Below are 27,065 nucleotides of genomic sequence, written 5' to 3'. Positions count from 1 at the left end.
AAGTGCCTATCGACTAGAAATTCCATCAACTACTTGACAAGTAAATTAATCACTATTTAACATTCTTATGCTTTCAGAGAACTATCCACAATGACTCTAAGATCTCTTTCTTGAGTAGTCATACCTAGATTGGTCCTCATCATAATGTATGTATAGTTGGGATTATTTTTTCCAATGTGCATTACTTTACATTTACCAACATTACGTTTCATTTGCCTTTTTGTTGCCCAGTCACTGAGTTTGGTGAGATCTTTTTGAAGCTGTTCGCAGTCTACTTTGGCCTTAACTATCTTAAGCAATTTAGTATCATCTGAAAATTTTGCCGCCTCACTGTTTACCCCTTTTTCCAGAGCATTTTTAAATAAGTTGAATAGGATTGGTCTCAGGACAGACCCTTGGGGACCCCACAATTTAGCTCTCTTCATTCTGAAAACTTACCATTTAGTCCTGGGGTGGCCAACCCATTCTTGGCAAAGAGCCAAGATATCAGTGGATGCAGTGCGAAGAGCCGGGGCAAAGTTGTCAAAGAAAAAAAGGATTGCCCCTTTAAGAAAATGCATTTCGAGGCTTTTTGGCCACATCAGGTTCCACCGGCTGGCACGATCTTTAAAACTCCATCTTTAATGGCTATGCCGGATGGCTCTCTTGCACCAGTGAGCACAGGGAGCTGGGAGAAGAGGGCCGTTTTCAGGTGCATGGGGGCGGCTTTATGAGCCACGGGAGTGGAGGGGTTGTTGTGAGCCACGGGGGTGGAGGGGTTGTTGTGAGCCACACCCAGGGGTTGAGAGCCACATGCGGCTTGTGAGCCACAGGTTGGCCATGGCTGATTTAGTCCTACCCTTCTTTCCAGTCTTTTAATTAGTTACCAGTACATGAGAGGACCTTCCCTCTTGTCCCATAACAACTTACTTTATTTAAGAGCCTTTGGTAAGGGACCTTGTCAAAGGCTCTTTGGAAATCTAAGTACACTGTATCTGCTGGATTCCCCTTGTCCACATGTTTGTTGAGCTTCTCAAAGAACTCTAGTAGGTTAGTAAAGGATGATTTCCTTTTATAGACGCCATGTTGACTTGCCGCCAACAAATTACGTTCATCCATGTGTCTGACAATTTTATTCTTTACTATTGTTTCAACTAATTTGCCTGGTACTGGTGTTAGACTTATGGATCTGTAATTGTCAGGATCACCTCTAGAATCCTTTTTAAATATTAGTGTCCCATCAGCTATCTTCCAGTCATTAGGTACGGAAGCTGATTTAAAGGATAGGTTACAAACCACAGTTAATAGTTCTGGGCTACGTCTACATTGGCATGATCTTGCCCAAATACTAGAGTGTCTACACTGGCATGTGCCATTGCGCAAGAGATGTGCTTTTGCACAAGAGCATCCGTGCCAGTGTAGACACTCTCTTGCACAAGAAAGCTCCGATGGCCATTTTAGCCATCGGGCTTTGTTGTGCAAGAAATTAACATTGCCTGCCTACACTGGCCTCTTGTGCAAGAACAGTTGCTCAAGAGGGCTTATTCCTGAGTGGGGGCATCATAGTTCTTGCGCAAGAAACACTGATTTCACACATTAGAACATCAGTGTTCTTGAGCAAGAACTCCCTGCTAGTGTAGACAGGCAGCATGTTTTTGCGCAAAAGAAGCCGCATTGGTGCAAGATCGCACTAATGTAGACACAGCCCTGCAGTTTCTCATTTGAGTTCTTTCAGAACACTTGGCCATGCCACAGTGACTTGTTACTGTTAAGTTTATCAGTTTGTTCCAAAACCTCCTCTAATGATACCTCAATCTGGACAATTCCTCAGATTTGTCACCTAAAAAGAATGGCTCAGATTTGGGAATCTCCCTAACATCCTTAGTTGTGAAGATGTACGCAAAGAATTAATTTAGTTTCTCCGCAGTGACATTGTCTTTGATTGCTCCTTTGGCATCTCTATTGTCCAGTGGTCCTACTGGTTGTTTAGCAGGCTTCTTGCTTCTAATATACTTAAACAACAGTTTGCTATTACTTTTTAATTTTTTTTGGCTTGCTGTTCTTCAAACTCCTTTTAGGTTTTTTTTATTTTACTTTTACACTTAATTTGACAGAGTTTATGCTCCTTTTTATTTTCCTCACTAGGATTTATCTTCCATTTTTTTTAACAATGCCTTTTTGTATTTCACTGCTTTTTTTTTACTTGGTTGTTAAGCCATGGTGGTTCTCTTACTGTGTTTTTTTTAAATTTGGGTTATATGTTTAAGTTGGGTCTCTAATATGCAGGGATTTTACTTCTGTCACTGTATCTCTTAATTTCTGTTTAACTAACCTCCTAATTTTTGTGTTGTCCCCCTTTCTGAAATTAAATGCCACAGTGTTGGACTGCTGAACTGTTTTTCCCACCACAGGGATGTTAAATTCTACTACATTATGATCACTATTTCCAAGTATAGCGGAGTCCGGATTAACCGACATCTGGGAATCTGACACTCCACTTTATCCGACCCTGCAGCTCCTGGGGACTTTGTCCCAGGAGCTGCAGGGTTGGATACAGCGCAGGCTGGGAGAACGGCCCCGCTTGCTGCCCGGTTGCTCTCTACGAGCGGCAGCAGCTTCTCCTAGAGAGCCGGGGACGTCTCCGCAGGAGTGGCATCAGCTGTTCCCTTGCTCTCTAGGAGATGCTTCTGCTACTGCTGGGACGCTTCCAGGCAGGAGCAGCAGCAGCTTCTCCTAGAGAGCAAGGGAACAGCTGATGCCGCTCCTGCCGGGGACGTCTCCCGCAGGAGCGGCATCAGCTGTTCCCTTGCTCTCTTGGAGCAGCTGCTGCCGCTCCTGCCTGGAAGCATCCCAGCAGGAGCGGCAGCAGCTGCTCCTAGAGAGCAACGGAACAGCTGATGCTGCTCTGCCGGGGATGCTTCGTCCCGGCAGGAGTGGCATCAGCTGTTCTGTTGCTCTCTACAGTACCGTCCGTATCATATGACTTATTCACTAATCCGACCATGTGTCGGTTCCGTTTAGGTCGAATGATAGGTATTCTACTGTAGTCCACTTATATTTATCCCTTGGATCAGATCCTGTGCTGGAAACTAGTGACGTTTCATAATTGTGAGCTCTTATATATATATTTTTGGGGGCGGGGGGAAGGGACATAAAAATAAAACTTTATCTCATAGTGGCTTTGTCTGCTTGTGTCCTGAAGTCATCCCTTGCTTTTTGTATTTTCAGATCTGGACAATAACTCACCATTGTTATAATTTGTATTTGCAAACTTAAGCCCTAACAGTGCAATGGTCTACTAACATGCTCCATTCTTCACGCAAAAATAGTCCATTGAGTTTGTTTTCCAAGAATTTTCCTTCCAGATTCTTAATTTACTTCCTATTCAGTCTTATGTAGTTGGGACTCCAAATGGCTGTCAGGCTTCTAGAAGATAGATTTGTAACAAGTCTACTAGCCTCCAGTACTTGGAGTGGAACAAAAGGGACATAAAGAAAGATCCAAAGCAGTAGAAAGTTAAAGTTTTGTATGATTTAATAGAATGATGAATGGTAAAATATTACAATAAAATGGCTATAACTGTGTGTGACAGAAGTTCTATATCAGAAGCTGAGGATAGGGTTGTGGGCGGGGAGATCACACACAGCCTCCTTCTCTTTCCAGAGCAGAAAGCCACAGGGTTGCCGGGTGCTTAAAGGTCCTGGGCGCGTAGTATGTGGCCCAGAGCCGGTGGCTGGGTGGATGGGATGCAAGACTTATCTTGCTACCCCTATTCTATATCTGCATACTCAACACAGTTTTTTTGAATTTGTGTACTGTGATTTCTGTGTCTATTTATATTATCCTTTTCAATTTCCACTTTTTTTCTAACAAAGCATTCAATTGTATAAAAAACGATATACAACTGGGAACAGATAAAACAACCCAACCATTGCCAGAGTATTCTACTCTTCTCTCTCCTATGTAGCATTATTTTTCTGCCTTATAAATTACACAGCTTTAAGCTAGCCTTCCAAATATTATCTATAGCCTTGGAAAAATGTAAATCTTCAGCCCTTCTAACAGTTCAGGACTTGTCTATCTGCAGTAGCTGCACTAATACAACTTGAGTCATCTTTTAAACTTATTATAAAAGCTGTTTGGATAATCTTTTTCAAAATTAAAAATGGCTAAACTGAAATAAAAGTGTCCACATAGGCTTGCTACCAGTTTAAAAATATCAGTTTAAATTAATACATTAAGTTAGATTGATGCAACTTTCTCTGATCTCCCATAGGGATGTAAGCGACTAGTCAACTATCTGATAAGCATATGCATACTGGATAGTAAACTAGTGTCTCTATTAGTCGCCCCTCCCCTTCTTGCTGCCTCTATCAGAGAGGCAGCAAGTGGGGGAGCAGGAGCGACTGCTTGGGAGAACCATCTTAAAAGCTGGCTCTCTTCCCAGCACCATCTCCATGGGGAGGCAGTGGAGTAGCGGGGAACTGGGCGCCAGCTGGGTATTAGCTACACTTTAGCCTTTTAAATGTATTAGGAATGTCTTGTCTCAATTATAATAATCGCTATTCATAGCAGTGGTGTAAAGGACCCCATAAAAACATCTAATCTGGATAATGTGTAAGCAGTATTAGCTAGAAATATATTCGGCTGTTTAGTAGTGTTAGCTGCCAGTTTAGATTAAACAATTCTACATTGACACTGCCAGGTAAGGACAGTTATTTTAATTATTGTACTTATTATTTAATCAGGTTTTAAAGGCCTAGAGCCTCATACATTTTAACTTTATGAATTGGAATTCTCAGTGTGTTAAGTTAAGCACATACATAAGCCTTTGCAGCACTGTGCTTGAATATATAGATTTTATGTGCTCAAGGAAATATACTGCTTGCTTTAATCACATCCATGTTTGCACATACTATTTTATTTACTCAAGCCTTTTTATATGTTGAGCTGTAGCAAACACCGGTTTGTTTAAAAAATTAAAATGCTTAAGTTATTCCCAAATGGGAGAGAGATTAATATAGGTTGATTTTATGTCCCAAGATCATTGAGAGTGCTAAATTTGTGAGACTGGTTTGTTTATGTAACTATTTTGTCTCCTCAAACAATATTTTCATCTTCTGAATTTAAGCTTTTGAATTCCTAAGTGACAGAAATACCAGAGTTTGATTTCAGAGGGGTAGCTACCTTAGTTTGTTTCAGCAAAAAATGAGGAGTATTGTGGCATTTTCAACACTGAAGATGTGCCTAGACTACAGGGTTTTTTTCAAAAAAAGTAGCCGTTTTAAAAAAAAACTTCCCCTGCATCTAGACTGCTGCTGCGTTCTTTTGAAAGTAAATTGAAAGAACGCAGCGGTTTTTTTGACTGCGGAAAACCTCATTTTATGAGGAAGAATGCCTTTTTTTCGAAAGTGCTCTTTCTAAAAAAAGGTGTTATTGAAAGCAAACAGTGCTTTTTCGAAAGAAAGTATCCAGACTGCCTGGGTGCTCTCTTTTGAAAAAGCGGCTCTCTTTTTCGAAAATACTGGTTGCTGTCTAGATGCTCTTTTGAAAGAGGCTTGTAGTCTAGATGTAGCCCTAGTGTTTAATGCAGATACAGCATGTTGAAATGTTAACTGCCCTAGAGATTGATTAGAACAGTGGTTTTCAAACTGTGGGCCATGACCCAGTAATGGGGTTGTGGAACATCAGGCACTGGGTCTTGTTACTGCAGGGTGATCAGGTAACCAGTGTAAGTGCTAAGGTAGGTCCTGCTGCTTGGTTGGGGGGAGGGGTGGAAGAGTGCACAGAGCTCAGAACACTGCCTCTGCTGTGAGCACTAGCTCCATACTCCCATTGTCTGGGAACTGAGGCTGGCTGCTTTTGGAATGGAGCATGGTCTGCGGAGCCAGGAGAGGCAGGAAGCTGCCTTAGCACTTCTTATGTACTGGGAGCTGCTCAAGGTAAGCTTGTCTTTCTCTAGCCCTGATTTTCCTCTCCTCCCTGCCCCACTCCAAACTGGAGCCCTCGCCTGCACCCCAAAGCTCTTATCCTCAGGCTGATCCAGAGCCCACACGCTAGTCAAATTATGTTGGGCCTTGGGCATGAGCAATTTTCTTCAACTAGGTTATGAGAAAAAAAGTTTGAAAACCATTGGATTAGAATATTGGGTGTCTGCATGCATGCTACATTGCAGGTTAAATATTCATCAATATTCACAAAAGCATTGTGGCTTTTATTTGTTTTTCTTTTTTTTTCTTGCGCTTCTTACCTGGAATTATTACTATGGGAGAGGGTGTGCTCCCCATAGGGAACAAATGCTGAATTAAGAAGGTATTTTCCATTCATCCTCCAGGCCCAAGGCCTCATATTCTGACATTTACAGCCCCAGCATGTGATGCGTGCTGCATTCCAAAAGGATTGACATAGCTGATCCTGTTTACAATTAGAGTGAAATGTCATTGGGTTCAGTTCTACCTCTAGAGGGAAAACTACTGACCTCAGGCACTAGAGGCAGACTGTTTGCCCCTCATGATTGTTGTTTTAATGTTTCCATTCCACAATGGATGTGATCCAAAGTTAGTCTTGTGTATCGGTTGGTGCATATTCATTTAAAGCCTAAAAAAGTTTTCTATGTTAATCCCATGCTGTTTGGAAAGTGATGTCCACGGCAGGGAAAAATTTAAAAAAATGGATGTTGATTAAATAAATATGGATAAATTAAGCCAATGATTGAGAGTGTACAGAAGCAATTTTAGACTTCTGGCCACCCTTATATTTTGTTACACTACAGCAATAGTATATAATTTGCAAATAAAGGTGCCTCATTATTTTATAAGGGAGAAGAATAAAACCTACTGATAAAGGCAATTTCAAACCAAAAAAGGTGTTACCAGGACAGATTTGGTTACACAGTTAAAGCATCTCAAAGTTGTACTTTAAATACAGCTTCCACAGACTTCATTGAGAATTGTAGTTCACTAGCTTTTGAGGGTAAGGCACTACTTAACTGATCTAAACACAGTACACCAGATGAAGTTGAACCTCTCTGGTCTGGCACTGTCTGGTCAGGCCACATCCATGGTACTGCATGATTTTAGTTAGTTGGATGTCCACTTATCATGAGTGTGGCCAACTTTTCCACAATCCCATAAAGCTTGTTTACAGCCACCGAACTCTCAATGTTGTGTGCTGTTATTTAGCTCTAATTTACCCCTACAAGTCTTCTAAGAGCCCAGTAAGCAGTGGAAGTGTTGATAATGCTGCTAGATAATACTGACCTTCCATACTTTGGCAAATTCTCAGGTCCCGAAGGTGCTGGACTAGAACAATTCTACATCTAAAAATTATTTCATTGACTTCAGTAGGCTTAACATTCGGCCTACTACACTCAGTTTAGAAGCACTTTATTCCACCACGTGTGTCACCAAATTCAGTTGGACCATTCATAGATTAATGTGTTACTCAGGATGGAAAAATCTGATAAGGATGGCAAAATCTGGCTTAAAGTGAAGAATGTCAGTAATGAAGATTTTTCTTTGGAAATTCATTCACATTCTGTAAGGAAACAATAGAGAAAATACTATCTCAAGTTTCAGTATTTCTTGCAAGGCTCTACTGCAGGGCTACTTAACTTTGGGAGCCACAGTGATACTCATAGCACATGCCAAGGGCCACAACCGAAGTGTGGTTACAAATGCATGCAAATAGATTCTTTCACACTGACGGGAATGAATAGAAAAATTAAAGCAAGACTACACAACACGTAGGCCCCATTTAATTCAGGTCTGCTGATATTAATAAAATGCAATATTTACTTGATTTTCACCCACATGACAGCACTTTTAATGAGCAATGACAGCCCAGGAATTTCACTACTAAAACGCGTATCAACAGAAGACCATTATATTGACTACTTTTTTGTTTTGACTCCCACCCATGGCACACAAACAAATGGGCCACAGGTTTCATATGGCCCGTGGGCCACGTGTTGAGTAGCCCTGCTCTACAGCATCAGAGCTGTGTTTGCTTTATGAAAATGCATTTATTTTTATTCCAATACTGCTTGTTTATGAATTGACCAAAAATATAAATACACAGTTTCTATCAGAAGGGAAAACAAAATATATCGTGTGTGTGTGTGTGTGTGTGTGTGTGTGTGTGTGTGTGTATATATATATATATATATATATATATATGCGCATGCCTTGGCCTGAGTCAGGGCCTTTTATGACTTCACAGACAGTTGAGTTTTCAAAACAGAATAAAATAAAAACCTTGCAAAACTGTCTACAAAGCATCAGCTCTCTGTCATTTTGAAGTGGCAATATGTGTTCAAGTACACAGGAAGTTGTACTCTTTATGCCCTGAGCAACAGTAAGCCTATCATGGAGGAAGAAAATTACACTCTGTACACTCAAGTACTTTCAATAACTCCTATTTAATAAATGTGATCTCACAAATATTTATGCATGAGCTTAATCTGAAGCAGGCAAGTGAGTAGTCAAATTGAACTCCATGGCATGAGTATAAATGTTTTCAGCATTAGGGATTGTTAACATTGTAAAGAATTTCCAGACTATTCATTTTAACTTTCTAAATTGTTTACTATCTTTTGCATGCCCCTGAACAGCCACTCATAAAGTGAGTCAAGCTTTTTATCATGCTGTTCAATCAGCAGTTCTCAAACTAAGCTGGGACCCCATAGTGGGTCATGCCCCATTTTAAGAGTGTCACCAGGACCAGCATTAGAGTGGCTGGAACCCACATTGGAAGCTGAAGCCCCACCTCCTTCCAGGGAGGAGTCAGGGTCAGTGGGCCTCAGACTCTGAGGGTACATCTACACTAGCCCCCTAGTTCGAACTAGGGGGGCTAATGAGGGCGACCAAAATTGCAAATGAAGCGCAGGATTTCAATATCCCGCTCTTCATTAGTACGTTCTCGTGCGGTTGCCATTTTAGAAACTGACTAGCCCGGAATAACTGCCCACATCTACAGGCAGCAGTCAAACGGGAGTTCTAAGTAAACCCCTTAACTCGAATTAGCTGTTAATTGCCTCGTGGAATGAGGTTTATTCTGGGCTAGTCACTTTCCAAAAGGGTGACCGGCCGGAAATATGCTAATGAAGCACGGGATATTTAAATCCTGCACTTCATTTGCAATTTTGGTCGCCCTCATTAGCCTCCCTAGTTCAAATTAGGGGGCTAGTATAGACATACCCAGAGTCTCTGTTCTCCTAAGCTGGGAAGGTGGGGCTTGGACTGCCTCTCTAAACGTATTGGTTAATCTAGCTGACTGTTTACATACACAAGTAGCGGGGGGCGGGGGAGGGCGGTATCAAAGGCAGCGGAGGAGCAGGAGTCAGTGCTGGGAGAGCCAGCTTGAAAGCCAGTTTTCTGCAGCACAGACTCTGTGGTGCTTCCCCTTCCCCCTCCCCCCAGCACGCTGCTGCCTTTGTGAGCTGTGAAGCTGTAGACAGGCCTGCAGAAAGAGGCTGCTTTGTGACAGCCTCCCTTGGTCTTCGTACTCCCTCCCTCACTCCACAGCAGCCTCTGTCTGCGGGAAGCTCAGATCCTGTGGACAGGGGCTGCTACCATTCCACAGTGCTGCCTCTATTTTTAAAACTGGTTTTAAAAACTGGCTCCCTTCGCATACTGGATTGTTCCTGGCATCCTGCATTGTTGCCTGCTACAGAGGCAGCAGCTCAGGGCTGTGGGGGCTCTCTGGAAGTGGGGCCAGATTGCACTGGCTGTCAGCCCATCCACAGGGACTATAGAATAGTTGAGTAACCGATAAGAATTCATGCAGTTACTCGACTATTCAATTAACTGACAGCTAACATCCCTAACGACGAGTCTAGGACTCTTCATTGTTTTGGCAGGTACAGACTAACACAGCTACCTCGCTGAGATCCTTCAATAAGAGTGTCCTTCACAAAAATCAGTCTTTTAGTACATCACAAGGAAATAACCCTTCCATTTACTATTAAGACTACCATTGTTCCACTTAGATTTTCTTCTGGCAGGATCAGCTCTGTTGGCAGATTTTGCCATTGTTCCCTCTGTTTCAATATGTAACACCTAGGCTATGTCTCCACTGCCTTTTCTTGCAGAAGAGGATATGCAAATGGATGCTCATTTGCATTTCTTATGCTGATCCTTTTTGCGGAAGAGGTTTTTGTGATAAAAAGTCCCGTGTAAATGGGGCCATTTGTCAGAAAAATACCCTTTTTCGCAAGATCCTGTAAATCTCATTTTTTGAGGAATAAGGGATCTTGTGCAAAAGATTTTTTTTTCCAGACAAATAGCCCTGTCTATATGGGGCTTTTTATCGCAAAAACCTCTTCCGCAAAAAGGATTGGCAGAAGATATATAAATGAGAGCATGATTTGCATATCTTGTGCCGAAAAAATCCTGGCAGTGTAGACATAGCCCTTGAGTGGGAGTAGGGAAATTTGTTCTGGGTAGCCCATCAGCTAGTTTTGGACCAGGCTCTGCAGAGAGCTCTCCCTTTGTCACCTTTCTCATCCAGTCTGAATAAAGTGTTGCTCTTTGTGCCACATGCTGTGCTGCTTCCATGGGAAAAGCAAGTCAAATAAATCCTACTTCTGCACTACAAAAACTAAAGGATTAGGGAACCAGTGTTCTGACGTGATTAAAACATGGTTCAGTCTTGGCTGGAAGATGGGGTTGCTACTTCTGATGTGGGGAAAAAAACCCAACAGGACATCCAGGGTAATCCTGAGCCCATAAAATTGGGCAGCTGGTAGTGTATACTGAATATCTCTACAGATTTACAGTGTATACTGAATATCTCTACAGATTTACAGGGACAACTATCTTAAAAAAAAGATGAACCTTTTTTGATAGGAACTCCATGGGGTAGATTAGATAAAGCTTTTAAAATTACACTAAACACCAGTGATAACACCATAAAGTCCCACATGTACAGGTTGAACCTCCCTAGTCTGGCACTCTCAAAACCTGATGGATGCCGAATCAGAGGATTTGCTGAACCACAGGAGGTCAATATTCTAGCTAGTGGGTCTCTTTATTTTTATTTTGACAAGGCAAACGGAACAATGTTTGCAGTGCTGCTTAATATATGACTATACTGATACACCCTATATAAACCTACACCTAGCCACAGCTAATCAGCTCTCTTCATAGAAACATAGAACACTAGAACTGGAAGGGACCTCAAGAGGTCATCAAGTCCAGACACTTGCCCTCAAGCACAGTCTAGATCATCCCTGATAGATGTCTGTCTAACCTGCTCTTAAATACGTTTAGTGATAAGAAATTTTACAACCTCCCTAAGCAATTTATTCCAGTGTTTAAGTACCCTCACAGTTAGGAAGTTTTTCCTAATGTCCAATCTAAAACTCCTTTGCCACAGTTTAAGATCATTGCTTCTTGTCCTATCATCAGAGGCCCAGGAGAACAATTTTCCTCCCTCCTCCCTGTGACTCCTTTAGATACCTGAAAATTGCTATCATGTTCTGTCTCAGGCTTTTCTTTTCAGGTATATCTACACTTGCTCCCTATCTCGAGATAGGGATGCAAATGTAGTGTACCGAAATTGCTAATCACATTATTGCAAAATAAAATGCCCCGTGTAGCAGTGTTATTTTGAGAGAGAACCCTTCTCTCACAATAACTGTGAGTTATGAGGAGTAACAGTTATTTCAAGAGAAGGGTTTTCTCTTAAAATAACGCTGCTACACGGGGCGTTTTATTTTGCAATAACACGATTTCAAAATGGCGCCTGGATGCAATTATGCGAATTAAGCACTGGATATTTAAATCCCACGCTTCATTAACAATTTCGGTATACTACATTTGCAACCCTATCTCGAGATAGGGAGCAAGTGTAGACGTACCCTTCCAAACTAAACAAGCCCAATTTCTTCAGCCTCCCCTCAAAGCTCATGTTTTCCAGACTTTTAATCATGTTTGTTGCTCTTCTCTGGACCTTCTCCAATTTCTCCACATCTTTCTTGAAATGTGGTGCCCAGAACTGGACACAATACTCCAATTGAGACTTAATCAGTGCAGGGTAAAGCAGAAGAATGACTTCTTGTGTCTTGCTCACAACACTCCTGTTTCAAGGCATCCCAGAATCATGTTTTGCTTTTTTTTGCAACAGTGTCACATTATTGACTCATATTTAGATTGTGATCCACTATGACCCCTAGATCCCTTTCTGCCATACTCCTTCCTAGACAGTCGCTTCCCATTCTCTATGTGTGAAATGGATTGTTCCTTCCTAAGTGGAGTAGGTTGCCTTTGTCTTTATTGAACTTCATCCTGTTTACCTCAGACCATTTCTCTAGTTCATTTTGAATTATGACCCTAACCGCCAAAGCACTTGCAGCCCCTCCCAGCCTTGTATCATCTGCAAACTTAATAATCATACTGTCTATGCCATCATCTAAATTGTGGATGAAGATATGGAACAGAAGTAGTCCCAAAACAGTCCTCTGAGAAACCCCACTTGTTCTTCCCGTCCAGCATGACTATGAACTGTTAACCATTCTCAGAGAGTAATTATTATCCAGCACCCACTTATGGTAGCCCCATCTAAGTTGTGTTTGCTTAGTTTATTGATAAGAAGGTCATGTGACACTGTATCAAATGTTTTACTAAAGTCTAGGTATTCCATGTCAACTGCTTGTCCCTTATCCACCAGACTTGTTATCCTGCAAGACTTGTTATCCTATCAAAGAAAGCTATCAGATTTGTTTGACATGATTTATTTGTTACAAAACCATACTAGCTGCTACTTATCACCTTATTTTCTTTCACATAATTTGCAGACAAATTCCTTAATTGCCTGCTCCATTATCTTTTCTGGCACAGACGTTAAACTGACTAGTCTGTAGTTTCCTGGGTTGTTTTTATTTCCCTTTTAATAGATGGGCCCTATATTTGCCCTTTTCCAGTCTTCTGGAATCTTTCTGGTCTTGATGATTTTTCAAAGATGATAGCTAAAGGTTCAGATACCTCCTCGATCAACTCCTTGAGTATTCTAGGATGCATTTCATCAGACTCTGGTGACTTGAAGACATCCAACTTTTCTAAGTAATTTTAACTTGTTCTTTCTTTATTTTAACATCTAAATCTATCCCATTTCCACTAGCATTCTATATGTTAGGCATTCCTTCATCATCAGGCTTCTTGGTGAAGCCTGAAACAAGTCATTTAAACACACCTGCCATTTCCGAGTTTCCTGGTATTGTTTCTCTCTCTTCACTGAACAATGGGCCTAACAAAGTGTTAGTGTTGTTACACAATTTTACTGTATTGGCACAATGAAATAAGTAGATAAAGCATAAAAACCATGCTTACACTTAACAATATTACCAACACTTCCATTGCTTATTTGGCTCTTAGAAGACCTTTGGAGGTAAACTAGGGGGCTGCATACCATGCTTGCTATACTCACCAACTTCCTTCTCTCTGGGGGTAGGCGTCTGACCAGGGGAAAGGGGACAAGCATGGGCTGGGGGGGAGGAGTAAGGGTCTGGCCAGGAAGAAGGTTCAAGAGCAGGGGAGGGTGCAGGAGCAGGCTGGAGGTACGGGGTCTCAGCGGATGGGGTGAGGGATCTGGGAGGGATTGGGCTCAGATGGCAGAGAGGACCTGGCATGGCCCGGGGAGGGCTGGAATGGCTGAGGGATGTGGTGCATCCCAGGGGTTCAGGCTTGGATGGTGGAGAGATCCCAGCCCCAGCAGCTCCTCCCTGGTGGTGCAGCCCCCTAGAGTGTGAAACTAGAGCTGGAGTAGCCCAGGGCCAGAGGGAACAGCACCGAGGATAGCCACAATAAGCAGCTGAGGATGGAGGTGGGTGGCAGCGGCGGCATGAGGATGCAGATGATGTGAAGACATCACTCTGTCATCCCACAGGACATTATATATATATTAGTGCTAAATAACAGCACAGAACACCGAGAGCCAACACGGGTGGCTGTAAACAAATATTAGGGGACTGTGGGAAATTTGGCCACACATATGACAAGTGGATATCTGGCTAACTAAAATCATCCTAGATCATGTATGTTGCAGGATTAGAGTGTGCCGGATGGAGATTCAACCTATACAAGAAAAGTGTTTAATCATGTCAGGTTTTAGTATGTTGCATTTGGGTCCCTTAGCATGGTAGTTATGTAGACGTACCCTAACTAGCCCCCTAGTTCGAACTAGGGAAGCCAATGAGGGTGACCGAAATTGCTAATGAGCGCGGGATTTAAATAGCCTGCGCTTGATTAGCATATTCCCGGCCGGTCGCCATTTTGGAAACTGACTAGCCCAAAGTAACTGCCTGTGTCTACACGCAGCTGAGAAGCGGGATTCCGAGATAAACCCCTTAATTCAAATTAACTGTTAAACCTCATTCCATGAGGAGTAACAGTTAATTTGAACTAAGGGGTTTATCTCGGAATCCTGCTTCGCTGCCACGTGTGGATGCAGGCAGTTACTTTGGGCTAGTCAGTTTCCAAAATGGCGACCAGCCGGGAATATGCTAATCAAGCGCAGGCTAATTGCTTCATTAGCAATTTCGGTTGCTCTCATTAGCCTCCCTATTTTGAACTAGGGGGCTAGTGGAGACGTACCCTTTATATAGTGGGAATTAAACCATGGTCACTGAAGACAAAAGGAAATATTACCTTGTAGTTAGACAAGATAGCTTCAGCTCACATTTTCTAGCTGAGTTTATTGGGTTCTGAAGTCCTTGGCGTGTGATGCTAGGGAGTTATTTTCAAATTAACTGCAACATGCAGACATATTGCTTGTACATGATCATGATGTATGCTAATTGGAATACTGAAGGGGAAAAAAATTCTTTCAGACAAATTAATGAGCACATGAGAATGTGTGAAATGTGTGCATGAGCATCCCAATTGCTTGCCCAAGAGAATGCATTTCTACAGCTGTGGGGTTTGCAAGTGCATTATTATTTAATTAGGGCCAAATTGTGAACCTCATACATTGGCAAAGAGGTACTTACATAAACAACTTGACTGAAATACATGGGACTTGCTCATATGAATAATTGCTCAACAATGTGAATAAAGGCCTTGAAATCTGGCTGTATTTTATTATTTATTAATGCTTACTTTAATGTATTAGTTTTATTTCAAATAGTGAAACCCTAAGTAAAATTAATTCCTATTCAGTATAATGGAGAAATACAGGACCATATGTTGTGCCAATAAGGCTTTGTCTGTTATAGTACTAATAAGGTTTCCAGGGCCTCAAGATATTTTATAATATTTTTAGCAGCAATTTCTGCACTGGTGACTAACTTCTCCAGGACAGATAATTACATTCTTTGGGAGGCTGTGAATTGAACAGCGAAAGGAAAAAGAACAATATTCAAGAAGCTATTGAATTCGTGCTTTTTTAACGCCAGAATAATTAATAGTCAGATGAGAAATGAAACCACTGAAGCACTATCTAATGACTGCAAAAACTGTAGCATTCTTTTTATGATGCTGGAAATGTAAACACTTCATGTTTTATTTTTTTTTGATACACTATGAAAGTTTCTATTAAAATATAGACATGTTCTTCCACTAGCTAATGACAATTGCTAAACTGTGAATTAATCTCAGTTTCAGAGGTGGAGGAGAGATGTAAAATCTCACTGATAATAAATAGATTGCTGGTGCAAAACCTGTTGTAATCCGTGGAAGTTTTTCCGTTGACTTTAAAAGTCTTTTCACTCAGGACTTTAACTGGAAGAATGTTGTTAGATTTAGAGATGTCTCTCAGAAAGAGGCAGCAAGGGAGGGAGCAGAATCCAGTGCTGGGAGGAGACTGGCTTAAAAACTGATTTTTCTCCCCAGCACCATCTCTGTGGGACTGCTTGGGTCCCTCACTGGCTTTGCTACTCATAGAGCTTCCGCCTTTAAAATGTAGCAAGAGCCAGTGTTGCTACATTTCAGAGGAGAAGGTGCCCTAATCAACTAATCAAATAGTTGATGCAATCTAAATTTTCCTAATTGATTAATCTAAATTGAACATAATTTGTTAGATTATGTTGTGCAAAATGTACACTATCATCATGATAGCCAATAATAAAAAAGTAACATTGCCTTGATTTCTTTTAGAATCTCAATTGCATTAATATTTGTGATCATGAAAACATGTTTAATAATAACTTCTTAAACAGGAGGATCAATTAAAGAGACTTATGCCCATTTTACAGATGACTAAACTGGAACAAAGTGAATTGAAATTTTAGTATCAAACAATGTTAGCAGGAAGGTGGGCAATACAATTCTTAGTCCTCTCTTGAACCTAAAATCCTTTTGCACTGAAGAAAGTTTTACTTTGCACATTTTTGGGTGGGTGGTATAGCATTTATTTTAATTAACTGCATGATATCGTATTTTTTTTCCACAAAATAGGGATGTAAGATAGTGGTTGATTAGTTGACTACCCCAGTGTTTCTCAACCAGTGGTATGAGTACCCTTAAGGGTATTCGAGAGATGTCTGGGTGGTACATCAACACAATTGAAATTTGGAGAAAACTGAATATTTGTTTTAAGTTTTACAGCAATTTGTTATTTTTGTACTTTGTGCACCCAAAAATTTCTTCTCCTGCCTGGCTATGATGAAGTTGTTTAAACAAATGTGTTGCAATGATAGAAAAAAAAATGGTGTGTCTGAAAACTGTAGGTACGTGGGGGTACTTCTATTTTTTTTAAAAGGGGTGCTTTATAAAAAAATGTTGAGATACACTGGACTACCCAATAAGCTTATCGCATACTGCCACCACCCTTGCTGCCTCTGTCACAGGCAGCAAGGCAGGGGCAGAAGGACCTGGTGCTATGGGGGAACCAGCCTAAAAGCCGGTTCCCCCAGCACTGCCTCCACTCTCACCTTCCCCCCCACTGCCTCTATTAGAGGGAGCAGGAGGGGGAAAGAGGAAAGGGTAGGGGCCAGACACTGAGGACAGGGGTTGCTTCACAGGCAGCAGCCCCTGTCGGTGAGGGTCCCAACTTCCTGCTGGTATCCTCTGCAGCCAGAGGCTGCCGCTGAAGAGCAGCTCTATCCGTGGCTAGGTGCCGCAGACAGTGGCTGCTATGTGGGCAGCAGCTCTTGTCCACAAGGGTCCCAGCAGGGAGCTGAAACCTCCAATGGACATGGGCTGCTATTGACAGGACAGGCAGGCCTTCTCAGTGCCTGCGGCTCTACAACTTAAAAGAGTAGGAGCTGGGCAGCCTGCCCCCTGTCTCCTACTACAATTTAAATTGCAGGGCCACAGCAAGGTTTTGACCCTGACCCAGTGCAAACAGAGACTGAACTGAACTGTCTGCTCCCCCACCGTTCCTATTCAATTTAGGAGCCAGGTCCCCAGCCCGGTTCAGTCCCTGCTCACACTGGGTTGGAGACCAATCCTCGCCGTAGTTCTGCAATTTAAAATTCAGTAGGAGTCAGGGAGCAGGATGCCTGGCTCCAACTAGGGTTGCCAGATGGTTTTAAAGAAAAAATACTGAAAAAAAAGAAGACTTCGGAGAGTTGTTAAGCAACAAAACAAAACAAAACAAAACAAAAAACCCCAAAACAGCGTGGTCCCTTTAAAAAACGTGTGGGGATGCTTTTTTACCCTAACCCTGAATTGAGCCTGTGCGGGGCTGGACAGCTCCCCTGTGGAACCCGGTAAGTACTATGGTTGTTGGGCTGCCTCCGTATTGAGCCAGACAGCATGGGATTTTCGCCTCCTGGCTGGGAAAAAATCAAAGTACCAGACATTTTAGGTGTCCAGTATTTTCAGAATTTTTTTTACTGGACAGGAGGCAAAAATATAGAACTGTCCGATTCAATACCGGACACCTGGTAACCCTAGCTTCAACTGTGTTTTACATTGCAGAGCCACAATGGGGTTTGGTCCTGGTACAAGTTGGGACACCTTCCCCTGTTGAGTAATCAAGTAATCAATAACAATTCTATCGACTATTCGATTACTAAAATAACCTCAATTTAACATCACTATCTCAAAGCTCCAGTGGATCAGGCCCTCAGGGGGCTAAGAAATACAGACATAGCAACCAAAGGAACTCTTTCCAGTGATTTGAAGGGCATTGGACCATGTTCATGGAACCAGATCCATACATATGCTGAATGTTTTCAACTTCCACTGATTTCAAATTAGGCTGATAATTCTCAGTGCCTTAGAAGATCCTACTACTGAAAGCACACTCCAGCGTTCCCTGTAAGTTGTGTACTTGTGTAGCCACTCAGGAAAGATTCCAGTGATTTGCAGAGTGCACAAAGCTTGTCTTATGTTGTGGTTATGTAGTGGTTGTGCACATTTGCACATGCCTTGGTGCACATAAAACTTTATTCCACATATGAATGGAAAAATCTGCACATGGATGGAAAAGATTCAAGGGAACATTGGCACAGAACCTGTTAAATAAAGATTAAAAGGACGAGATATCAGAAAAGAGCTTTCATGGGAGAGTATTTTCAAACCCAGGTTGCATAAGGAAGGTGAATCTAGGGACAAAAATTATTAAGCAAAACATGTTTTTATTAAGCAATTTAACATACTGGAAAATCTGCAGCATATTCATATTCATCATCTTCCATTTGTTCTATTTATTTTGTGATGAAGGGATCATCTAGAAGCTGTGGGTCACAAATGCAGTCTTAAGGATGCTTTTGGCTATGAGAACCCATCTGAAATAGCAAATCTAATCTCTGCAGAGAAGTTTGAAGCAGCCTTGGCCATTCATCTTTATAAAGGAGGCAGACTTCTGCAAGGTAATCCTCTTTCAATTTAGCAGTTAAAATAACCCTTAAAAGAAAGAGACTGAAAGTAAGCAGGATGAAGACAAATAGCTACAAATGGAAAATGTACATAAACCCATGCATAATGTAGTTATTCTGTATTCATTTCAACAAATGTTAATAAACATTTAAAATGTTTCTCTGTGGGGGGAGCCTAGTTCAGAACAGAGGAATAAGTAACTGTACTTTTAAAGGACACTGTGTGTTTTATAATTAAATATTTTTACTACAGTAAGATAAGAGCATTACAGTAACTTTAAGATACTTTCAATAAATGTGCTCTTTCAGAGGATGATAATAGCTTGGCTAAGTATAGCAGAGGTCAAACAGAAGAAAGGAGAAAGGCTAATTTGATTTTCTGTTGAAAAATGAATCATGTTTTCTAGACATGAAATAACTTTGAGTTGTCAGTCATGCCAGCTAAACTGCAGGAGACAGCATGTTAGCTGACAAATAATAAAATCTTCCATTATAACTGGCGAAGTAGAACAAAATTTTAGTCTGCCATTAATGACATGAGCAACATTGGCTTCCTGAATTACTGAGGCCCCAACTGAAATTGGAAATATATATCGCCCCCTTCTTGAGATCATGTTTGGATCGTCCAAGCCTGTATATTTGGTCAAATGTAGATAATTGATTACTTGCAATAGACCTGGAAATAACTCTAGTTTTCAGGTCCTAAAAGTCTCCACCTTTCAGATACTATGAGTGTTTCAAAGCTTAATTTATTACTGCTAGTATGCATTGGCACAGTGTCCATCACAATGGAATCCTGTTCAGATTGGGAACTCTGGAATATAAATAAGAAATAATTAATCATCTTAATCTGTGTACTGTAATTTTTATTGTGTTGCAGGACACAAAATAGTTACAGCAAAGGCTAATGAAAGGTGCTAAGATTGATCTAACATACTGTTGTAGGTGAAGAAGTGAAGATAAGGTTGGATTTTCAAAAGTGATTAATGTTTGGCTAATTTGTACAGAAGTCAAATTCAGTTAATGCTAAGTACTTTTCAAAACCGCACCCTAAAATCCAAAATGAATTGAAACCTTGCTACTTATCCGATAAAGGAAAATCTTACTAATCTAAATGAATCATAGTTGCACTGTTCCTATAGGCAGCTGCAATAGCAAAAAGAATTATATTGAAAAATGAAATAGAAATCTACAGAGAAAATACACTAATATGGTTATCAGAATGATTGAGCTGACAAATCTTGGATGGATTATTGAGCTTTGAAATGAAAAAAAAAAACCCCAAAAGCCCAGAATGTGGGAGAGAGATAGTAATTGGTTTCAAAAATTTAATAATTGGCGTGCATGTTTACAGTAACATCTATTTCAGGGGCAGGCAAAATACAGCTTGTGTGTTGGATCTGGCCCTCCAAACCTTCATATCTGGCATATCACAATTCCATGGCCCTGCAGGACCCTCAGGCAGACTCCCTGCCTGCTGCACCGCCACACACTGCACAAAACAGCCGGCTGCTAAGGTCATGTGCATCTTGGTGCAAAGGGGTGGGGGTCTCCTTACATTGCTACCACTCCCAGCACAATCTAGAGTAAGCGGCCTCCCAACCAGAGCCTACACCTGGCACTTCACCTCCTTCGTCTCCCCAACTGTCTGTCCCAGGTCACAGCTCAAACCCCTGCACCTCTGCCCACAACCCCTCCCAGATCCTGCACCTTCTGCTGAATCCTAATCCTCTACCCCATCCCCACCTGCCCTAAGTCATATCTTACACAAGACAGGGCTGCAAGATGGGGCTCTATAATAAAATATTAGAAGTAAGTTGCATTTCTGTAGTACCTTTCTACCTGAAACCCCCAAAACACTTTAAAAATAAGTATTACTTCAATCACTACGGAAAAACAGTTAGCTCTGAGTTAAAAATACAAGAGTGATTTTGACAGTGCATATAACATTTTGAGAGATGAAAATACCATATTCAATTGAAAATGCAGGGGGAATTTTTGGTAGGAAGAATGGAATTGAGTAAATTGGACATTAGCCAGAACACTGTGGTAACAGTCTAAATCTTGTAAAAAATGTGATTTTTTTTTGTTAGTTTTAAAGTAACAATAAATATTCAGGGCTTTAGTTTTTTTTTTCCTCCAAAAGATGGTGTCTTCAGAAGCACACTGTTCCCAATGACATGTTGTACATTGGTCTTTAGAGGAAAGAGTGCCATCTGCTGAATCATTGACCCCACTGCTATCCAAAGGTAAAAACATGGAGCAAATAAAATCACTTTTTTGGAGGGAGAGGGAATGGAACTGCACCATTTTCTCTTTGCAGTCCTCTTTAAATGTTCACTATTATGGGTTATCAATTATGAAACATAATAGTGCGTTAGAGTCAAAATGATAGAGCTCTGCCATAAAGTGCTAATAATCAATAGCTACAAACCCTAGGCAATGGACAGCTGATAAAGGTTCCTCTATCCTAATGGATAGAACTTCATAGTTCTATATAAAACCCACAAAAAACAATAGTCTAGATGACAGACCTGATAAACTGTATCTAGCAACACTGGAAGAGGGGGATGCATTTTGTTCTGCCAATGTGTAATCTCATTTATCTGGAATTTAAAATTAATATTAGCAACAATCAGCTAGTTGTTTGTAGCATACTGAAGTTTAAAACTGACCACTTAATTGTTTTCAATACTTTTGTAATGCTTCAAGAATCAAGGATAATATCCTGTGCTAATTTGTTTTTGGTAGCTATTTACTAAAAATCATCTGGTTCCAAATAAACAAATGCTATTAGAATGGAATCTCATTTTTAACACCATTTTTTCCCTCTAAGTAATCTTTAGGCCATGTTCACATTAAGACTTTAGCATCAATGTTAAAGCGCAGGTGTAGCTGCCCTTGGTGTAAACTTTGACACCCTGCACTTGTAGTGATGCAAGTCCCAGTTTACAGAAGTGCAGTTTGTCTAGAGTAGGGCCGTGTCCAGACTCAGGGGTTTTTTCGGGAAAAGTAGCCTGCGTCCAGACTCAAGCCGCGTTCTTTCGAAATTATTTCGAAAGAACGCGGCTTTTCTTTCGATGGCGGTAAACCTTGTTTCACGAGGAAGAACGCCTTCCTTCGAAAGTTCCTCTTTCGAAGGAAGGCGTTCTTCAATGTAAAGAGGCCGTCTTCGAAAGAGAGCATCCAGACTCGCTGGGTGCTCTCTTCCGAAAAAGCGGATTTCTCTTTCGAAAGATACGCCTGCAGTCTAGACGCGATCTTTCGAAAGATGCTCTTTTGAAAGAGGCTCTTTCGAAAGAGCCTCTTTCGAAAGAAGCCTGCAGTCTAGACATAGCCTAGGATTTTACATCAGTGCAGTATTTTGGTGTAGCTATACCTCTGTCTAAAAACTGGAGTGTTGACAAGTCTTTATTCACAGCAGCCCCAATATAATAACATGTTGGCACACCAAACACAATTCTTACAACTGTAGTTGCAAGCATTGATGCTTGCAGAAGCTGCTTCTGGATAATCTGTAAATTAGATCTGGCACTGTACTGTAGGGCAGAGTTAAGCAGAATGGTTAATCCAGTGCATCTTCAGTTCTCTAAGGAGACACTATGATGGACTAAAATCCTTTTGTCAAACGTTGCAATTAACTGGTTCAACCAGTGTTTGTAAAGTGCTTGGAAAGCAGCTGAGTATGGAAACTCAGGCTGTTCCAATCAGCTATTTATTGCAGCAGCTTTTTGGCTGAGTATAGGCAAGGCTTGAGAAAACCTTACAGGTAAGTAATAGACTGGCATGCATGTAATAGAGTACACATATTGTACAATCTCATTAACATTTAGGCTTACCCAGTTGTTATGAAAGGAGTGTGCTTATGAGTGTACGAATATAGCTTGGAAACATACTATTTTAGGAATATCATCTCATTTTCACCAGTGCTATTCACCAGTACTTTCTTCAAGTCCTTATCTTATTACATATAGCTTGCTTGCTTCTCTTGTCTATTTTCATTTTGCAGGTAGTAGAATTCCTTTTGGAATCATCTTCGGTGGGACGGATATAAATGAAGACATCAAACATGAAGAGAAACACCGGGTGATGGGAGCAGTGTTAGAAGAAGCCAGGTAACAATGAATGTAGGGTTTATGGAGAAGTTTATTGTTAATCAGTAAAAAATAAATATATATTGTGGTTAGTGTTGACTAAGGCCCAAACCTGTTCCCACAAGAGTTATTGGGAGTTTGACATAGACTTCAAAGAGAATAGAGCAAACCTTCTGTAAAATCAAATGTGGAAACATACTGTAGTCACCACTGTGCTATTTGTCCATGTTAATGACTTGCTCCAGTCATACAGGGAACTGGAGGAAGGGCCCTGATTTCCTCCAGTAGGATTTTCAAAAGCTTCTGTGTTAGTTAGGAGTTCAAGTCCAATTAAAAGTTAATGGAACTTGTGGCCTAATTATCTAAACCACAACTGTTCCCAAGAATAGTGGATGTGTGCATGTGAGGAGGAAATCATATTATAGGGCTGGTAAATGGCACAATAATCTTATAATGCAGTAAAATAATACCTAGCATGTTTAATTTGTATGTGATCAGATATATGTGTGTGTGTAAAGGGAGGGTATTATTATTATTATTCATTTTTTGAAAATAATAGGTTTGCTTTTTTTAAGACAGTCTCTGGAACAGGGGTGAGCAGAAGCCTCTCACCGGGCCGGATCCGGCCCGCTTTGGGCTTTGATCCAGCCTGCGAGGCAATTACAGGCCCCGTGTGCAGAGGAGTGGGGGGTGAACTTGGCCACTGCAGAGAAGGCAGTGCTGGAGCTGAGGCTTCGCAACAGGGCCAGCCCCGGAGGCGCCGCTTTCATGGCCATGCGATCTGGGGCCAGCCCCGGCGTTTGGAGGCGCCACTACCACAGCAGTAGAAGTGCTTCAGGGTCTGGCCCCAGGGCAGCTCTGGGCCACTTGGCCATGATAGCAGCACCTTCGGGCTGGCCCCATGCCGTGGTAATGGTGCCTCCGGGGCTGACCCCAGGACACAGCAGCAGCCCCTCCAGGGCCAGCCCTGGGATGCCAGGCTGATGCAGTGGCCCCTCCAGGGCTGGCCCTAGGCCACCCAGTAGTGGCACCTCTGGGGCCTGCCCCACGCCACCTAGCCATGTCAGTCGTGCCTCTGGCATCCGGGGAGGTGTGTGAATGCGGTTCCTCGGGCCTGGCCCCAAACCGTGTGGCCATGGCAGTGGTGCCTCCGGCTTCCAGGACTACGTGGCCGTACTAGCGGGGCCTCCCTCCGGGGCGGACGGTTCAGGGTGGCTGCAGCTATTGCTTCAAGAGAGTATGAAATCAGGTAAGGTTCCCCCTCATGCCCAGAGCCCCCCCACCCGCACCCCAGTCCCACCACTTCCCTCCCCCCAAGATCCAGCATCCCCAGCTTGCTCCAACACCCTCCCTTGTTTTTTCACCCTCTCTCCTGGCCACACACTGCACCCTCCCTTGTTCCTGCTTACTCCACCTGGCCAGACACCCTACTCCTAGCCTGTATCTGCAGCCCAGTTCCTTTCCAGATCCTGCACCCTATCCCTATCCTACTTGCTGGCCGCCCTGTCTCACGCACTGTACCCCTTATTTTTGTCCATACACCAGAGCCTAAGGAGGTCCATAAAATCCAGAACCCCAGGAAAGTAAATCTGGTCTTTAGGAAGCCCTGAAACTCAGTTTCCCTCTTCCCTTCACCCTGTGAGGTTGGGGCACCAGGGGAGTGAGGTGTCTCAGTTGGGGCCACATCAGTAAGCATTGAGGGAGGAGATTTTGCTTCTCACTTGTGTGGTCCCCAGCTGATTTTTTTGTGGGTCAGTGACCTGACCCAAAAAGGGTTCCCCACCCCTCCCATCAATAAAGAAAACATTGAAACCTTTTGTGTTGGACATAATATTTTACTTTATTTAAATGAAGTTTGATAAAGTTAAAATGAGAAAGTTAAAATGCTTAATCTGTTTCATAATTTAAATTAAACTGCTCTTACTAGCTGCAGAAAATAAGATCACTGTAACCAGCAGGGTAGTTCTCAACCCCACCCATTCTGGGTCAGCGCAAGGCCACTTCCGAAATCTGTGAAGTGTCCCCCCTTCCAAAATTATTGCCCACCCCTATGGTGGAAGCGTATTGCTCTTTAATGGTAGACTGGTACTGAGTTTGCATTGAGATCTGTCTTTTCTCTTGCAAAAATATGTATCTCTTTGTCAATGTGAATCTTTCCATTGACATCAGTGGGCTTCGGAGTCAGGCTTTTAATGGGTTCTTTCATTTCATGCATTGGAAATCAAAACATTTCAGGATCATGTGCATTTTTATTTGTATTTGTATTTTAAAATTCAATGACCCTTACTCATGTTGAGCAGGGCTTTCCTCTGAGAGTCATCCCACTGACATTCAAATAAAACATGATTTTGGTGGGACTGTTCAACAAGTAAGGGCGGCTGTACTACTCAGCATAAATAAGGCAGAATGAGCTTAAAAGCCCTTACAAGTGATCTTTGCATGAATGTCAGGATGGGTCCACATGGAGCTCACTGAAGGGTTGGGTCTATACACCCTGATGCTGCAAGGTACTTCTAAGCCCGTGCTGAAATTTAAGACCTGAGTAACTCCACTTAAGCCAAGGTGCTATTTGCATGCTTAAAAATTAGACACATTCCTTAAATACATGAATGAACTGAGGCTTTACACTCCAGTTCAGAAAAGTGTATTAACATCAGCTCTTGTGCTTGGATACAAGTCCCAGTAAACCAATCACTAGAGAAGGGGTCAGCAACCTACGGCATGTGTGCCGTAAGTAGCACGTGAGCCAATTTTTCAGTGGCACGCACAGTCTGCAGAGAGAAGAGCTCAAGCCTCTCTCTCCAGAGCCTGCACAGCTGCAAGGCTTGTAGCACTAGCTACAGCTTCTGGGTGCACAGGAGGGGGGGGAGTGAAGGAAGCCCCGACTTCCATCCGCCCCCAGTGTCTGAGAGAGCTGCCTTGGTTCCCCACCCACCTCCACTGGGTGGCACAAGGACCCTTTGCAGAGCCTGGAGGCTTCCCTCTCTCCCTCCTCCCCACCTATGGGATTGAGGTTCCATTGCCCCGTGTGCGTGCTGCTGTTGTGCCCGGTCCAGCTCTGCCAACATGTGGAGGGGCTGGGTAAGAAGGAAGCAGTGGGGTGGGAGTGTCTGCTCCTGTTGCCTCTGAGAGCTCCCCCAGCTCCCAGCCTGCTTCCACCAGGTGGCACAGGGATTTTGCACAGAGCTGGATGATTGAGGTCCTGCCCCTGAACTTGTGCTGTTGCTGATCTGCCTGCCCCAGCTTTGCCTGCCCCAACTCTGCCGGCATGTGGGAATGTGCAAGTGTGGGAAGGGGGTTGGGAACAAGCTTTCCTGCCCTCAGGGCCTGGTCAGGACTGTCTCTGAGCAGCCACCAATGTGTGAGATGAGCAGTGAGGATCTGGGATGTCGAGGGCTGGAGGGTGACAAGGCAGTAGGGCAGCTGGGTGTGAAGTGTGGTGGGGAGAGTCCACGCCGGTACCTCCAAGCACTGCCCCAGTTTCCCACCCACTTCCACTGGGTGGCACAAGCACCCCACACAGAGCTGGAACCTCCCTCTATGGAAGGGGTGGGGGTGTGGGAACCAGGGGTGTGGGAAGTGGGGGCAGGAATGAGGAGGAAATAGGGGAATTGGGAACTGGGGTGTAATGGGGTCAGGCTCAGAGGGTTGGGGGGTTTTAAAGTAGTTTTTTTGCATCTCACTTGTGTGGTCCTCAACTGATAGTTGCTCGCCCCGGCCATAAATAAAGAAAACATTGGAACTTTTTGTGTTGAATATAAGTTAATATTTTACTTTATTTAAAATGAAGTTTGATAAACTAACATGAGAAATTTAAAATGCTTAATCTGTTTAATAACTTTAATTTTCCATTCCCCCAGCTGCATAACTAGCAAAATGGGTCGGCTGAAATTATATAATTAATGTTGAGTTTCCATTAGCAGCTGGTGGTCCGTGAAAAGCTTTGCATTGAGCCAGGTGGTCCATGGACCAAAAAGTTTGAGAACCATTACGCTAGAGGGCAAGTGCTGCCCGGGCTGCAGCTCTGGGGCTGGGCAACAGTGTGGATTTCTAAGGGGAGAAAATGCATGAGGAATCCTCCTGCCTCAAAGCCAAGTTGGGTGCTGGGTACCTAGGTCTGTGGCAGGAAGGCGAAGGGCCTCATTGACTGAACCTCTACTGGATCCCACCCCTAACAGGGCTAGACACCCTGAGGTCACCCACCAGTCTCCCCCTCACCCATTTCCCTGAAC

General features: G+C 42.6%; 1 protein-coding gene across 7 annotated transcripts in view; it reads left to right on the top strand.

Moving 5' to 3' along the window:
• Positions 1-27,065, top strand: part of GLT1D1 (glycosyltransferase 1 domain containing 1) — a 170,684-nt gene that overhangs the window by 6,087 nt on the left and 137,532 nt on the right. For 6 of the 7 annotated variants that reach the window (XR_012895997.1, XM_075898463.1, XM_075898460.1 and 3 more), the window contains exons 2-3: positions 18,585-18,733; positions 22,749-22,854. Coding sequence is in view for 6 of the 7 variants with exons in the window: in XM_075898463.1 (XP_075754578.1) it covers positions 18,585-18,733; positions 22,749-22,854 (255 nt within the window). In the remaining variant the exon portion in view is untranslated. Of the gene's footprint in view, positions 1-18,584; positions 18,734-20,885; positions 20,989-22,748; positions 22,855-27,065 lie in introns of those variants that run through there. The other variant, XM_075898465.1, reaches the window with a different exon arrangement.

The sequence above is a fragment of the Pelodiscus sinensis genome, chromosome 15 (genome assembly GCF_049634645.1).
Source record: "Pelodiscus sinensis isolate JC-2024 chromosome 15, ASM4963464v1, whole genome shotgun sequence".
Classification (NCBI taxonomy): domain Eukaryota; kingdom Metazoa; phylum Chordata; order Testudines; family Trionychidae; genus Pelodiscus; species Pelodiscus sinensis.
The sequence above is the reverse complement of the archived record's forward strand: the minus strand, read 5'-3'. Positions and strand labels throughout refer to the sequence as shown.